Source organism: Anser cygnoides, unplaced genomic scaffold, assembly GCF_040182565.1.
Source record: "Anser cygnoides isolate HZ-2024a breed goose unplaced genomic scaffold, Taihu_goose_T2T_genome scaffold_44_1, whole genome shotgun sequence".
Lineage (NCBI taxonomy): Eukaryota > Metazoa > Chordata > Aves > Anseriformes > Anatidae > Anser > Anser cygnoides.
Genome location: NW_027103068.1, coordinates 1,275,565 through 1,291,173, shown reverse-complemented (window position 1 = coordinate 1,291,173; position 15,609 = coordinate 1,275,565). Strand labels below are relative to the sequence as shown.

The window sequence follows — 15,609 nt, the reverse complement described above, 5'->3', positions numbered from 1 at the left end:
GGCGGGGGGGCAATAAGGGGAGGGGACGGGGGGGACGGGGGCGGCATTGGGGCGGTATTGGGGCGGAAGGGGGGGGGGGTTGGGGGCCGGGGGGGACACAAAGCGCGGGGGGGGCAAAAGGGGGGGCATGGGGGGGCGGGGGGGGGCGGGGGGCAATAAGGGGGGATGGGGGGGACGGGGGCGGTACTGGGGTGGAAGGGGGGGTGTTGGGGGGCCGGGGGGGGGCAATAAGGGGGGCAATAAGGGGGGCCGAAGGGGGCATGGGGGGGGGGCGGGGGGGCACAACGGGGGGGGGACGGGGGGGTATTGGGGCAGTATTGGGGCGGAAGGGGGGTGTTAGGGGGAAAGGGGGGTGTTGGGGCGCCGGGGGGGCACCAGGAGGGCCGGGGGGCAATAAGGGGGGGATGGGGGCGTACGGGGGGTATTGGGGCGGTATTGGGGCGGAAGGGGGGGGTTGGGGAGAAGGGGGGGTGTTGGGGGGCCGGGGGGAGCGCGGGGGGCAATACGGGGGGGGTTATGGGGGGGGGGATTGGGGCGGAAGGGGGGTGTTGGGGAGAAGGGGGGCACGGGGGGGCACAAAGGGGGGGGTATGGGAGGCGGGGGGGAAGGGGGGATTGGGGAGGGTTTGGGGGGAAGGGGGGTGCTTGGGGGTGTCCCTGCCCCTGGTTTTTTTTGGGGGGGGGGCTCTGCCCCCTGTCTTTTTGGGGGGGGGGCTCTGCCCCTTGTTTTTTTTGGGGGGGGGGGCTCTGCCCCTTGTTTTTTTGGGGGGCTCTGCCCCTTGTCTTTGGGGGGGGGGGGCTCTGCCCCTTGTTTTTTTGGGGGGGCTCTGCCCCTTGTCTTTGGGGGGGGCTCTGCCCCTTGTTTTTGGGGGGGGCTCTGCCCCTTGTTTTTTTGGGGGGCTCTCTGCCCCTTGTTTTTGGGGGGGGGCTCTGCCCCTTGTTTTTTTGGGGGGGCTCTGCCCCTTGTTTTTTGGGGGGGGGGGCTCTGCCCCTTGTTTTTTGGGGGGGGCTCTGCCCCTTGTTTTTTGGGGGGGGGGCTCTGCCCCTTGTCTTTTGGGGGGGGTGCTCTCTGACCCTTGGTGGCTTGGGGGGGTCTCCAATCCCCGACCCTATGACAGTCTGGGGGGGGGCCTCTCTGCCCCCTGACCCCATAACACTTTGGGGGGTCTCTGTCCCCTGGGGGGGTTTGGGGGGTCTCAGCCCCGTGGTTTTTTTTTGGGGGGGGTCCCGGGGCCGTGCGTGACCCCGTTGCCCCCCCCCCCCAGGCCCGGCGGCGCGGCGGTTCGGGGGGCGGCGCTGGGGGTGGCGCTGACGCTGCTGACCTGCGGCCCCCACGCGCTGCACTCGGCCCTGACGGTGCTGGGCCCCTGGGGGGCGCTGCGCCTGCTGCCCAGGTGGGGGCGGGGGCTGGGGGGGCATGGGGGGGGTTATGGGGGGGTATGGGGTTATACAGGGGGGTATGGGGCTATATGGGGTTATATGGGGGAGTTATGGGGTTATATGGGGGTTATGGGGTTATATGGGGCTGGGGGGTTATATGGGGGGGTTATGGGGTTATATGGGGGTGAGTATGGGGTTATATGGGGCTGGGGGGTTATATGGGGGGTTATGGGGTTATATGGGGGTATGGGGTTATATGGGGGGTTATGGGGTTATATGGGGGGGTATGGGGTTATATGGGGGTTTATGGGATTGTATGGGGGGGGGGGTATGGGGGGGTTATGGGGTTATATGGGGGGGTACGGGGTTATATGGGGGGCTATGGGGTTATATGGGGGCTATGGGATTATATGGCGGGGTATGGGGGTTATGGGGTTATATGGGGGGGTACAGGGTTATGGGGGGGTATGGGGTTATATGGGGGGCTATGGGGTTATATGGGGGGCTATGGGGTTATACAGGGGGGTTATGGGGGGGTTATGGAGTTATATGGGGGGGGTATGGGGGAGTTATTTGGTTATATGGGGGGGTTATGGGGTTATATGGGGGGGTATGGGGTTATGTGGGGCTGGGGGTTATATGGGGGGGTTATGGGGTTATATGGGGGGTTATGGGGTTATGGGGGGTTATGGGGTTATATGGGGTTATATGGGGGGCTATGGGGTTATATGGGGGGCTATGGGGTTATATGGGGGGTTATGGGATGGTTATGGGGCTATATGGGGGGGTATGGGGTTATATGGGGTTATACGGGGGAGTTATGGGGTTATATGGGGGGTTATGGGGTTATATGGGGCTGGGGGGTTATATGGGGGGTTATGGGGTTATATGGGGGGTATGGGGTTATATGGGGGGTTATGGGATTATATGGGGGGTATGGGGGTTATGGGGTTATATGGGGGGGTACGGGGTTATATGGGGTTATATGGGGGGCTATGGGGTTATATGGGGGGCTATGGGGTTATACAGGGGTTATGGGGGTTATGGAGTTATATGGGGGGGTATGGGGGAGTTATTTGGTTATATGGGGGTTATGGGGTTATATGGGGGGCTATGGGGTTATGTGGGGCTGGGGGGTTATATGGGGGTTATAGGGGGGTTATGGGGTTATATGGGGGGTTATGGGGTTATGGGGGGGTTATGGGGTTATATGGGGTTATATGGGGGGCTATGGGGTTATATGGGGGGCTATGGGGTTATATGGGGGGCTATGGGGTTATATGGGGGGTTATGGGGTGGTTATGGGGCTATATGGGGGGGTATGGGGTTATATGGGGCTGGGGGTTTTATGGGGTTATATGGTGGGGTTATATGAGGGGATTATGGGGTTATATGGGGGTTATGGGTCTGGGGGAGGTTATATGGGGGGGTTATGGGGCTATATGGGGTGGTTATTGGGTTATATGGGGGCTTATGGGGTTATATGGGGCGGTTATATGGGGCTGGGGGGGTTGTATGGGGGGTTATATGGGGGGGTTATGGGGTTATATGAGCTGGGGGGGTTATATTGGGGAGGATATAGGATTATATGAGGGTTGTGCTGTTATATGGGGGGTTATATGGGGCTGGGGGGGGATATGGGGTTATATGGGGGCATGGGATTATATGGGGCTGGGGGGTTATATGGGGGGTTATGGGTTTATATGTGGTGGTTATGGGGTTATATGGGGGGGTTACAGGGTTATATGGGGGGTGTATGGGGTTATATGGGGCTGGGGAGGGTTATATTGGGGGGCACGGGGGGTTATATGGGGGCTGGGAGGTTGTATGAGGGGGTTGTGGGGCTGGGGGGTTATGGGGGGGGGGCACAGGTTTGGGGCTGACACGTAGGTTTTGGGGCGGGGGGGGGCAGGGGGCACTTCCCCTTCCCTGCGGTTTTGGGGCTGGCCGCGCTGTTGCGCCACAGCCCCAAAGCACCACGGGAGCGGGGTCTTTTTAGGGGGGGGGCTCTCAACGAATGCCCCCCCCAATTTTGCCCCCCCCCCCCAGGAGATGTGGGGCCGCCACCATGGCCTGGACCTTCGGGTACCTCCTGCTCTTCCGCACGGCCGCGCTCTGGGGGCTGCCCGAGCCCCCCCCGTACGCCAACGCCCTGCAGCTGCTGCTCACCCTCAAGGTGGGGGGGGGGCCCTATGGGGTCCGGGGGGCCCTATGGGGTCCTGGGGGGCCCTACGGGGTCCCCGAGGTCCCCAGGGGTCCCTTTGGGGGTCTCTGTAGGGTTTCTGGGGGTCTTTATGGGGTCTCTTTGAGGTCCTCCAGGGTCTTTGGGGGGGGTCTCTGGGGACCTTTGGGGTCTCTTTGGGGTCCCTGGGGGTCCCTATGGGGTCCTTCTGGGGCCTGGGGGTCCCTATGGGGTCCCCGAGGTTCCTTTGCGGGTCCCTGGGGGTCTCTATAGGGTCCCCAGGGGTCCCTATAGGGTCCCCGAGGTCCCCAGGGGGTCCCTTTGGGGTCTCTGTAGGGTTTCTGGGGGTCTTTATGGGGTCTCTTTGAGGTCCTACAGGGTCTTTGGGGGGGTCTCTGGGGTCCTTGTGGGGACCTTTGGGGTCTCTTTGGGGTCCCTGGGGGTCCCTATGGGGTCCTTCTGGGGCCCTGGGGGTCCCTATGGGGTCCCTGGGGGTCCTTATGGGGTCTCTTTGAGATCTTCCAGGGTCTTTATGGGAGGGTCTCTGGGGCCTGGGGGGTCCCTTTGGGGTCCCCGAGGTTCCTTTGGGGTCATTCTGTGGCCTGGGGGTCCCCATGGGGTCCCCGGGGGTCTCTATAGGGTCCCCAGGGGTCCCTATAGGGTCCCCGAGGTCCCCGGGGGTCCCTTTGGGGTCTTTATAGGGTCCCTGGGGGTCTTTATGGGGTCTCTTTGAGGTCCTACAGGGTCTTTGGGGGGGTCTTTGGGGTCCTGAGGTCCTCGTGGGGACCTTTGGGGTCTCTTTGGGGTCCCTGGGGGTCCCTATGAGGTCCTTCTGGGGCCCTGGGGGTCCCTATGGGGTCCGTGGGGGTCCTTACGGGGTCTCTTCGAGGTCCTCCAGGGTCTTTATGGGGGGTCTCTGGGGGCCTGGGGGTCCCTTTGGGGTCCCCGGGGTCTCTATAGGGTCCCCAGGGGTCCCTATAGGGTCCCCGAGGTCTCCGGGGGTCCCTTTGGGGTCTCTGTAGGGTCCCTGGGGGTCTTTATGGGGTCTCTTTGAGGTCCTCCAGGGTCTTTAGGGGGGCGTCTCTGGGGACCTTTGGGGTCTCTTTGGGGTCTCTGGGGGTCCCTATGGGGTCCTTCTGGGCCCTGGGGGTCCCTATGGGGTCCCTGAGGTTCCTTTGGGGTCCCTGGGGGTCTCTATAGGGTCCCCGGGGGTCCCTTTGGGGTCTCTATAGGGTCCCTGGGGGTCTTCATAGGGTTTCTTTGAGGTCCTACAGGGTCTTTGGGGAGGGTCTCTGGGGTCCTTGTGGGGACCTTTGGGGTCTCTTTGGGGTCCCTGGGGGTCCCTTTGGGGTCCCCGAGGTTCCTTTGGGGGTCCCTGGGGGTCTCCATAGGGTCCCCAGGGGTCCCTATAGGGTCCCCGAGGTCCCCCGGGGTCCCTTTGGGATCCTTATGGGGTCTCCCCGAGGTCCTGCGGGGCCTTTATGGGGGGTCTCTGGGGTCCCTTGGGGGTCCCTATGGGGTCCCCGAGGTCCCTGGGGGTCCCTATGGGGTCCCTGGGGCAGCCGGGAGGGGCGGGGCCAGAGGGCTGTGGGCGGGGCTAGGGGCGGAGTCAGATGGCTGGGGGCGGGGTCAGACGGCTGGGGGCGGGGCCAGGTGACTGGGGCGGGGCCTGGGGGCGGGGCCAGATGATTGGGGGCGGGGCTAGATGGCAGTGGGCGGGGCCAGTTGGCCGGGGTGGGGCTATAGGGGCGGAGCCAGATGTCTGAGGGCGGGGCTGGAGGGCAGTGGGCGGGGCCGTGTGACTGGGGGCGGGGCCTATGAGCAGGGTGTGGCGTTAGCCCCGCCCACCACGTGCCAGCAGGTGAGTGGGTGTGGCCGCAGGAAGGGGCGTGGCCTCACCCGCTTGGCCACGCCCCCCCCAGATGGTGAGCCTGGCCTGGGACGTGCAGGAGATGCGGGAGGCGGGGCCGCAGGAAGTGACGTCAGGCAAGGCGCAGGAGGCGATTGGCCGCCTGCGGAGCTGCCCCGGGCTGACGGACATCCTGTGCTACAGCTACTGCTACCTGGGGCTGCTGACCGGTGCGGGGGGGGGGGGGGGGGGGGGCCTATGGGGTGTGGGGGGTGACCCTATGGGGGGGGTCCTATGGGGCTGGGGGTGGTCCTATGGGGGTCCTATGGGGGTCCTATGGGGTCCTATGGGGCTGGGGGTGGCCCTATGGGGGTCCTGTGGGGCTGGGGGTGACCCTATGGGGGTCCTATGGGGGTCCTATGGGGCCCTATGGGGCTGGGGGTGGCCCTATGGGGGTCCTGTGGGGCTGGGGGTGACCCTATGGGGGTCCTATGGGGGTCCTATGGGGCCCTATGGGGCTGGGGGTGGCCCTATGGGGGTCCTATGGGGCCCTATGGGGTTGGGGGTGACCCTATGGGGCTGGGGGTGACCCTATGGGGCTGGGGGTGACCCTATGGGGGTCCTATGGGGCTGGGGGTGACCCTGTGGGGCTGGGGGTGACCCTATGGGAGCCTTATGGGGCAAAGGGTGGCCCTATGGGGCTGGGGGTGACCCTATGGGGGGTCCTGTGGGGCTGGGGGTGACCCCATGGGGGTTCTGTGGGGCTGGGGGTGACCCTATGGGGGGTCCTATGGGGCTGGGGGTGGTCCTATGGGGGTCCTATGGGGGTCCTATGGGGCTGGGGGTGGCCCTATGGGGGTCCTATGGGGCTGGGGGGTGGCCCCATGGGGGTCCCATGGGGGGATCCTATGGGGCCCTATGGGGCTGGGGGTGGCCCTATGGGGGTCCTGTGGGGCTGGGGGTGACCCTATGGGGGTCCTATGGGGGTCCTATGGGGCCCTATGGGGCTGGGGGTGGCCCTATGGGGGTCCTGTGGGGCTGGGGGTGACCCTATGGGGGTCCTATGGGGCCCTATGGGGCTGGGGATGGCCCTATGGGGGTCCTGTGGGGCCCTATGGGGTTGGGGGTGACCCTATGGGGCTGGGGGTGACCCTATGGGGCTGGGGGTGACCCTATGGGGGTCCTATGGGGCTGGGGGTGACCCTGTGGGGCTGGGGGGTGACCCTATGGGAGCCTTATGGGGCAAAGGGTGGCCCTATGGGGCTGGGGGTGACCCTATGGGGGGGTCCTGTGGGGCTGGGGGTGACCCTATGGGGGTTCTGTGGGGCTGGGGGTGACCCTATGGGGGTTCTGTGGGGCTGGGGGTGACCCTATGAGGGTCCTGTGGGGCCCTATGGGGCTGGGGGTGACCCTATGGGGGTGCTATGGGGGTTCTATGGGGCCCTATGGGGCGGGGGATGACCCTATGGGGGGGGGGGACAGGTGTAGCCCTATAGGGGGTTCTATGGGGGGTCTTATGGGGCTCTATGGGGCTGGGGGTGACCCTATGGGGCTGGGGGTGACCCTATTGGGGGCACTATGGGGCTGGGGGGAGCACCCTGGGGGTTCCTATAGGGCAATGTAGTGTCCCGGGGGCGATGTGGGGTCCTTATGGGGTGTCATGGTGTCCTTATGGCTTCCTATAGGGTGATGTAGCATCCATGGGGGTCCCTATAGGGCCATATGGCGGTCCCTGGGGGGGCCATGTGGGGTCCCTATGGCTCACTATAGGGTGATGTGGGGGCTGTCAGGGGGTCCCTATGGGGCAATGTGGGGTGCCTGAGGTTCCCTATAGGGCCATGTGGTGTTCCTGGGAGGACCATGTGGGGTCCCTATGGGGTGATGTGGTGTCCCTGGGGGGCAACATGGTGCCCCTGGGGGGTCCCTATAGGACAATGTGGTGCCCCTATGGGGCGATGTAGGGTCCCTTGGGGGGTGTCAGGGGGTCCCTATGGCTCCTTATAGGGTCATATGGGGTCCCGGGGGACATGTGGTGCGTCTGGGGGTCCCTATAGGGCGATGTGGGGTCCCTGGGGGGTGGTGTGGGGGTCCTTGGGGGCAATGTGGGGTGATGTGGGGTCCCTGTGGGGGGGGGGGGGGGGGGCGTGTCAGGGTATCCTTGTTGTGTCCCTATAGGGCAATGTGGGCTCCCTGGGGTCCCTATGGGGTGATGTGGGGTCCCTGGGGGGTGTCAGGGGGTCCTTATGGCTCCTTATAGGGCCACATGGGGTCCCTGGGGGCCATGTGGTGCCCCTGGGGGTCCCTATAGGGCAATGTGGGCTCCCTGGGGTCCCTATGGGGTGATGTGGGGTCCCTGGGGGTGTCAGGGGGTCCTTATGGCTCCTTATGGGGCCATGTGGGGTCCCTGGGGGGGCCATATGGGGTCCTTATGGCTCCTTATAGGGGGGTCCCTGACCGCCTCCCCCTCTCCCCTCCCCCAGGCCCCTTCTACCGCTTCGGCACCCACCGCGACTGGGTGCTGGCGCCGGCGCCGTGGCCGGGCTGGCGGCGGGTGCTGCGGCGGGTGGGGGCCGTGCCGGCGCTGGGGGCGCTGGGGGGCCGCGGGGCTCCTCTTCCCCCTGGGGGCCGTGCGGGAGGCGGATTTTGGGGCTCAGCCCCTGGCCTGGCGCCTCTTCTACATGGTGCCCGTCTTCTTCGCCTTCCGCATGCGCTTCTACGTCGCCTGGCTCTGCGCCGAGGCCGCCTGCCTGGCGGCTTCCTTCGGGGGTACCCCCCGAGGCACGGCCCCGGCCCGGGCAGGGGCCCACGGCACCATACGATAGGTGAGGGGGAGGCTGGGGGGGCACTGGGAGGCACTGGGAGGCACTGGGAGAGGGATTGAGGGGGACTGGGGGACACTGGGAGGCACTGGGAGGGACTGGGAGGGGGATCGAGGGGGACTGGGGGGCACGGGGAGGCACTGGCAGGGACTCGGAGTGGGATTGAGGGGGTCTGGAAAGGACTGGGGGGACTGGGAAGCATTGGGAGGGACTGGGAGGGGGATCGAGGGGGACTGGGGGGGCACTGGGAGGGACTGGGAGCGGGATTGAGGGGGACTGGGGGACACTGGGAGGGACTGGGAGCGGGATTGAGGGGGATTTGGGGGCACTGGGAGGCACTGGGAGGGACTGGGAGGAGGATCGAGGGGGACTGGGGGGCACTGGGAGGCACTGGCAGGGACTCGGAGTGGGATTGAGGGGGTCTGGAAAGGACTGGGGGGCACTGGGAAGCATTGGGAGGGACTGGGAGGGGGATTGAGGGGGACTGGGGGGCACTGGGAGGGACTGGGAGCGGGATTGAGGGGGATTTGGGGGCACTGGGGGCACTGGGAGGCACTGGGAGGGACTGGGAGCGGGATTGAGGGGGACTAGGGGGCACTGGAGGCACTGGGAGCAGGATTGAGGGGGACTAGGGGGCACTGGGAGGGACTGGGAGCGGGATTGAGGGGGACTGGGAGGCACTGGGAGGGACTGAGAGCGGGATTGAGGGGGACTAGGGGGCACTGGGAGGCACTGGGAGGGACTGGGAGGTGGATTTGGGGGCACTGGGAGGGACTGGGAGGGGGATTTGGGGGCACTGGGAGGGACTGGGAGGGGGATTTGGGGGCACTGGGAGGGACTGAGGGGGACTGGAAAGCACTGGGAGGGACTGGGAGGAGGAGGACTGGGGGACTTGGGGGAGTGGGGTCTTGGGGAGGGGACAGAGGGACTTGGGATGGAAACATTTGGGGTGGATTCGGGTGGATTTGGGGGCTTTGGGGGGCCGCTGGGCTTCGGGGGGCTGCTGGGCTTTGGGGGGGCTGCTGGGCTTTGGGGGAGCCACAGGGCTGCGGGGCTGCCCCCAGATCCCCCCAAAAACCAGCCCCCCCCCAACAAACCCACCAAAACCCCCTTTTAGGACGCGCGCGGTGCCGGGGGAGAGCTACGACTACGGGGCCGTGCACAACATCGACCCCCTGGGCACCGACTTCTGCGTCCGCTTCCGCGACGGCATGCGGCACTGGAACATGACCGTGCAGTGGTGGCTGGCCCACTACGTCCACCGCCGCGCCCCCGCAGCCCCCCCCGCCCTCAGGTGGGGCACTGGGAGCCACTGGGAGGCACTGGGAGCCACTGGGAGGGGAGTTGGGGGCACTAGGAGGCAGTGGGGAGGGGGATTTGGGGGCACTGGGAGCCACTGGGAGGGGGATTGGGGGCACTGGGAGACGCTGGGAGGCACTGGGAGGGGAATTACAGGGCACTAGGAGCCACTGGGAGGGGGATTGGGGAGGCTGGGAGCCACTGGGAGGCACTGGGAGAGGGATTGGGGGGCACTGGGAGGCACTGGGAGGCACTGGGAGGGGAATTACAGGGCACTAGGAGCCACTGGGAGGGAGATTGAGGAGGCTGGGAGGGAGAATAGGGGGTCTGGGAGGGGGATTGAGGGGGCTGGGAGGCACTGGGAGGGGGACTACAGGGCACCGGGAGCCACTGGGAGGGGGATTGGGGGCACTGGGAGACGCTGGGAGGCACTGGGAGGGGGACTGGGGGCACTAGGAGCCACTGGGAGGGAGATTGAGGAGGCTGGGAGGGAGAATAGGGGGTCTGAGAGGGGGATTGAGGGGTCTGGGAGGCACTGGGAGGGGATTACAGGGCACTGGGAGCCACTGGGAAGGGGATTGGGGGCACTGGGAGGCACTGGGAGCCACTGGGAGGCACTGGGAGAGGGATTGGGGGGCACTGGGAGGCACTGGGAGCCACTGGGAGTGGGACTGGGGGCACTGGGAGGCACTGGAAGGCATTGAGAGAGGGGACTGGGGGGGCTGGGAAGAGGATTGGGGGCACTGGGAGGGAGACTGGGGGGGAGCACTGGGCATACTGGTTATACTGGTGCCTGTGCCCCCAGGAGCGCCTGCACCATGCTGGTCTCGGCCTACTGGCACGGGGGGCGCTGGGAGGGGCACTGTAATGTGGATTAGGGGGTACTGGGAGGCACTGGTTTTACTGGGGGGGGGGGCAGCACTGGGCATACTGGTTATACTGGTGCCTGTGCCCCCCAGGAGCGCCTGCACCATGCTGGTCTCGGCCTACTGGCACGGGCTGCACCCCGGCTACTACCTGAGCTTCCTGAGCGTGCCGCTGTGGCTGGCGGCCGAGGGGGCGGCCGAGGGCGCTGGGGGGGCTGCTGGCCCCGGGGGGCCGGCGCTGGCCCGCGGCCTGCAGTGGTTCCTCAAGATGCGCGCCTACGACTACCTGTGCATGGGCTTCGTGCTGCTGGGCGCCCGCGAGACGCTGCGCTACTGGGCCTCCGTCTACTTCTGCCTCCACCTCCTGCCCCTCCTCATCCTCGCCGCCGCCGCCGCCGCGGGGAGACGCAAAAAGGTGGCCCAAAACTGAGAGAAGTTGCCCCGAAACTGAGGGTCGGCGACCCAGAAGTGAGAGAAGGTGACCCAAAACGGACCGCAAAAGGACACAAAATGGACTCCAAAGTGATGGAAAATGGTCCCAAAGGACTCCAGAGTGCCCTAAAATGGACGCAAAATGGACACAAAATGCCCCAGCTGGACTCTAAAGTGATGAGAAATGCCCCAAAATGGACGCAAAGTACCCCAAACAGACACCCAAGGGACACAAAACGCGCCCAAACTGAGGCAAAATACCTCAAATGGCCACTCACGGACTCCAAAATGCCCCAAATAAACCCCCAAGGGACACAAAACACCCCAAAGGACTCCAAAAGGCCCCAAACAGATCACAAAAGGACACAAAATGGACTCGAAAGGGATGAAAACTACCCAAAATGGTCCCAAAATGGACTCCAAAATGCCCCAAAATGGACCCCAAAGGACTCCAGAGTGCCCTAAAATGGACGCCAAAGGGACACAAAATGCCCCAACTGGACTCTAAAGTGATGAAAAATGCCCCAAAATGGACACAAAATACCCCAAACGGACGCCCAAAGGACACAAAACACTCCAAATGGACTCTAAAGTGATGAGAAATGCCCCAAAATGGACACAAAATACCCGAAACCGACACCCAAGGGATACAAAAATGCTCCCAAAATGAGGCAAAATACCTCAAATGGACCCCCCCCCAAGGGACACAAAACTCCAAATGGACTTTAAACTGATGAAGAATGCCCCAAAATGGACAAAAATACCCCAAACGGACCACAAAAGGACACCAAATGGACCCCAAAGGGATGAGAAATACACAAAATGGAACCCGAAGGACTCCAAAATGCTCCAAAATGACCTCCAAAGGGACACAAAAATACCCCAACTGGGGGCACTGGGAGGCACTGGGAAGGGGACTGAAACCGACACCCAAGGGACACAAAACGCGCCCAAACTGAGGCAAAATACCTCAAATGGCACTCACGGACTCCAAAATGCCCCAAATGGACCCCCAAGGGACACAAAACACTGGACTCCAAAGGCCCCAAACAGATCACTGGACACAAAATGGGAAAGGGATGAAAACTACCCAAAATGGACCCCAAAATGCCCCAAAATGCCCCAAAATGGACCCCAAAGGACTCCAGAGTGCCCTAAAATGGACGCAAAAGGGACACAAAATGCCCCAACTGGACTCTAAAGTGATGAAAATGCCCCAAAATGGACGCAAAGTACCCCAAACGGACGCCCAAAGGACACAAAACACTCCAACTGGACTCTAAAGTGAGGAGAAAAGCCCCACTGGAAGGAAAACTGACCCCAAACGGACCCTCAAGGGACACTGGGAGGCACAAAATGGACTCCAGAGGGACGCACGAATGGGAGAAGGACTGAGAAATACACTGGAACCTGAAGGACTCAAAATGCTCCAAAATGACCTCCAAAGGGGCACTGGGAGCAGGACTGGGAGGCACTGGGAGGAGGACTGGGGGCACTGGGAGGGCGATTATGGGGCACTGGGAGGCACTGACTGGGACTGGGGGCACTGGGAGGCACTGGGAGGAAGATGGTGCACTGGGAGGAGGACTGGGGGCACTGGGAGGCAGTTGGAGTTAGACTATGGGGCACTGGGAGGTACTGGGAGCAGGACTGAGGGCACTGGGAGGAGGACTGGGGGCACTGGGAGGCACTGGCAGGAGGACTGGGGGCACTGGCCTCAGCACCCAACATGGCGACAGGAGGGGCTCCCCCGAGACTACAACTCCCATCACACCCCGGGGGAGGCGGAACCGAACATGCAGGGCCAATCAGGAGGCAGCAGCGCAGCCAATCGCGGCGCGAGGATGCCCCGGGGAGCGGCGAGGCGGGAAAACTACAACTCCCAGCATTCCCCGGGGGAGGCGGGACCGAGCCCGCAGAGCCAATCAGGAGGAGGCAGCGCAGCCAATCGCGGCGCGGGGAGGTGGAAGTTGGCGGCCGGCGGCGGCCGGCGACGGTAGCGGCCATGAACATCCTCCCGAAGAAGTCGTGGCATGTCCGCAGCAAGGAGAATGTGGCGCGGGTGCGGCGGGACGAGGCGGCGGCCGAGGCCGAGCGGCAGAAACGGGAAGCCCGGGCGCTGCTGGCCGAGCAGGAGGCGAGTGCAGTGCGCATGCGCAAGCAGAAGGCGGTGGCGGGGGCTGGAGAAGAACAGCGCATGCGCGCGGCTCTGCCCGGGGCTCCGTGATCACGTGACGGGGGCCGCGAAGCCACCGTGGGGAGGGGGTGGAGCAAACCATTGTTATGGGGGGGGGGGATTGGGTGAAACCATCTTTATAAGGGGGCGGGTGAAAAAAGGGCGATTTTGCCCCAAAAGGGGGGGGGGGGGGAACGGAACGGGGGGGTGTAAAAAAATTGGGGGGGAGGAGGCAAAAAAAATGGAGGGGGGGGGAATAATGGGGGGGGGGGATGTAAATAATGGGTGAAACCATTGGGGGGGGGGGGCTCACTCCTTTGCCCCCCCCCCCAACTTTTTTTCCCCCCCCAGGCCCGGACCCGGCTCCTGCGCAAGAGGGCGCGGGGGGGGCACAGCCCGGAGCCCCCGCCCCCCCGCCCTGTTCGGCCCCCCCGGGGGGGCACGGGGCCCAACCGCGAGCACGAGGAGGAGCGGAGGCAGGAGCAGGTGGGGGGGGGGGCTGAATTGGGGGGGGGGGGCACCCAGAGAGACCCCCCCCAAATGTTGGACCCCTTCCAAGAAGCCTGACCCCCCCCCCCCCCCCCCCCCAATTAATTCTGGCCCCCCCAATTAATTTTGACCTCCCAATTACCTCTGCCCCCCCAATTAATTATGACCCCCCCATTATGACCCCCATTAACACCGACCCCCCCCTTAATGCTGACCCATCCCTTAATGGTGCCCCCCATTATTCTGACCCCCCAATATTCTGACCCCCCCAGATTATTCTGACCCCCCCCCACCTTTAACGCTGACCCCCCCCCATTTTTATGACCCCCTCCCCTTATAGTTCCGACCCCCCCTTACTCCTGACCCCCCAATTATTGTGACCCCCCCCAGACCCCCCATTACTCTGACCACCCCCTTAATTCCGCCCCCCAATTATTCTGCCCCCCATATTCTGACCCCCACCCTTAATGCTGACCCCCCATTTTTGACCCCCTCCCCTTATAATTCTGACCCCCCACTCCTGACCCCCCCTTAATTCCGCCCCAATTATTGACCCCCCATTATTCCTGCGCCCCCCTTACTCCTGCCCCCCATTATTGTGGCCCCCCTTACTCCCAACCCCCCCAATTACTGTGCCCCCTCTTAATTCTGCCCCCCCTTATCCCCGACCCCCACAATTATTGTGACCCCCATTACTCCCACCCCCCTACTCCTGACCCCCCAATTATTGTGACCCCCCATTCCTCCTCCCGACCCCCCTTAATTCTGACCCCCCCTTACTCCTGCCCCCCCCTTAATTCTGGCTCCCCCCAATTATCGTGACCCCCCCCAATTATCGTGACCCCCAATTATCGTGACCCTCCCCATTCCTCCTGACCCCCCAATTACTGTGCCCCCAATTATTGTGCCCCCCCTTCTCCCCAAACCCCCATTACCGTGACCCCCCCTTACTCCTGATCCCCCTTATTGTGCCCCCCCAATTATTTTGCCCCCCCCATTCCTTTTGCCCCCCCTTATGTGCCCCCCCCCCCAATTATGTGCCCCCCCCCATTAATTCTCCCCCCCAGGAGCGCCGCGAGCGGGCGCTGGGCGTGCTGACCTACCTGGGGCAGAGCGCGGCCGAGGCGCAGACGGCCCCCCTGGTACCAGCGCCCCCCGCGCCGAGGACCCCGCGGGGACCCCCCCACGACGACGGGGGGGGGGGCAGAGCCGCGAGGAGCAGCGCAAAGCAGCCCTGGACCCCCTCAACGCCGTGCGCCGGGCGCTGGGGGGGGGGGGGGGGGGCAAGGGGCCCCCCCCCCGAAAAAAATCCGGGGGGGTCCCCGCCCCCCGCAAGCCCCCCCCCAGCTTGGAGGCGCTGCGGGGAGCGGCTGCGGCGGGAGGCGGCCGAGGGCGCGGGCGCGGGCGCTGCTGGGGGGGCTGCGGGGAGGGGGGGCGGCGGCGGGGGCGACCCCCCCCAGGACGAGGCCGACGACCGGAGGCGCCCCTACAACTCCCAGTTCAACCCGCGGCTGGCGCGGGGGGGGCGGGGGGGCCCCCCCCAAATAAAAATAAATAAATAATAAAAAAAAAAAGGCGGAGCTTTTTTGTGAGTCGGGGGGGGGGGGGGGGGGTTGGGGGGGGGGGGGGGGGGGGGGGGGGGGGGGGGGGGGGGAGAAAGAGGGGGGGTTGGGGGGGGGGGGGGGGGTTGGGGGGGGGGGGGGGGTTGGGGGGGGAAAGGGGGGGTTGGGGGGGGGGGGAGAAATGGGGGGGTTGGGGGGGGGGGAAAGGGGGGTTGGGGGGGGAGAAAAGGGGGGGGTTGGGGGGGGAGTAAAAGGGGGGGGTTGGGGGGGCAAAAGGGGGGGAGTTGGGGGGGGTCGATACGGAAGGGGGGCAGGATGGAGTGGGGGGTTGATAGGGAAGGGGGGTAAAAAGGGGGGTTGGGGTAAAAAAAAAGGTTTGGGGTAAAAGGGGGGTTGGGTAAAAAAAATGGGGGTTTGGGGTTAAGGGGGGCAGGATGGAGTGGGGGGGTTAATATTGAAGGGGGGGTAATTTTTTCGCAGGGGGGGGCGCGAGACGACCCCGTCCATATAAAACTATTTATTCATAAATATTTTCCCCAAAAAAATGAAAATAGGC

At 64.5% G+C, this 15,609-nt stretch overlaps 2 protein-coding genes across 2 annotated transcripts; both read left to right on the top strand.

The window, feature by feature from the left end:
- The first annotated feature begins 1,270 nt into the window (after positions 1–1,270).
- LOC136789407 (lysophospholipid acyltransferase 7-like) lies at positions 1,271–11,525 on the top strand. Its single transcript, XM_066989463.1, is given in 7 exon segments — positions 1,271–1,393; positions 3,429–3,555; positions 5,484–5,640; positions 7,891–8,005; positions 8,007–8,230; positions 9,310–9,523; positions 10,488–11,525. Coding segments are annotated over 6 exon segments (1,155 nt in total). The 5' UTR covers positions 1,271–1,393; positions 3,429–3,447; the 3' UTR covers positions 10,825–11,525.
- Positions 11,526–12,323: 798 nt separating this feature from the next.
- On the top strand, positions 12,324–15,055 carry LENG1 (leukocyte receptor cluster member 1). Its single transcript, XM_066989470.1, is given in 6 exon segments — positions 12,324–12,963; positions 13,354–13,488; positions 14,559–14,623; positions 14,625–14,691; positions 14,693–14,853; positions 14,855–15,055. Coding segments are annotated over 6 exon segments (1,035 nt in total). The 5' UTR covers positions 12,324–12,555; the 3' UTR covers positions 15,054–15,055.
- Positions 15,056–15,609: the final 554 nt, after the last annotated feature.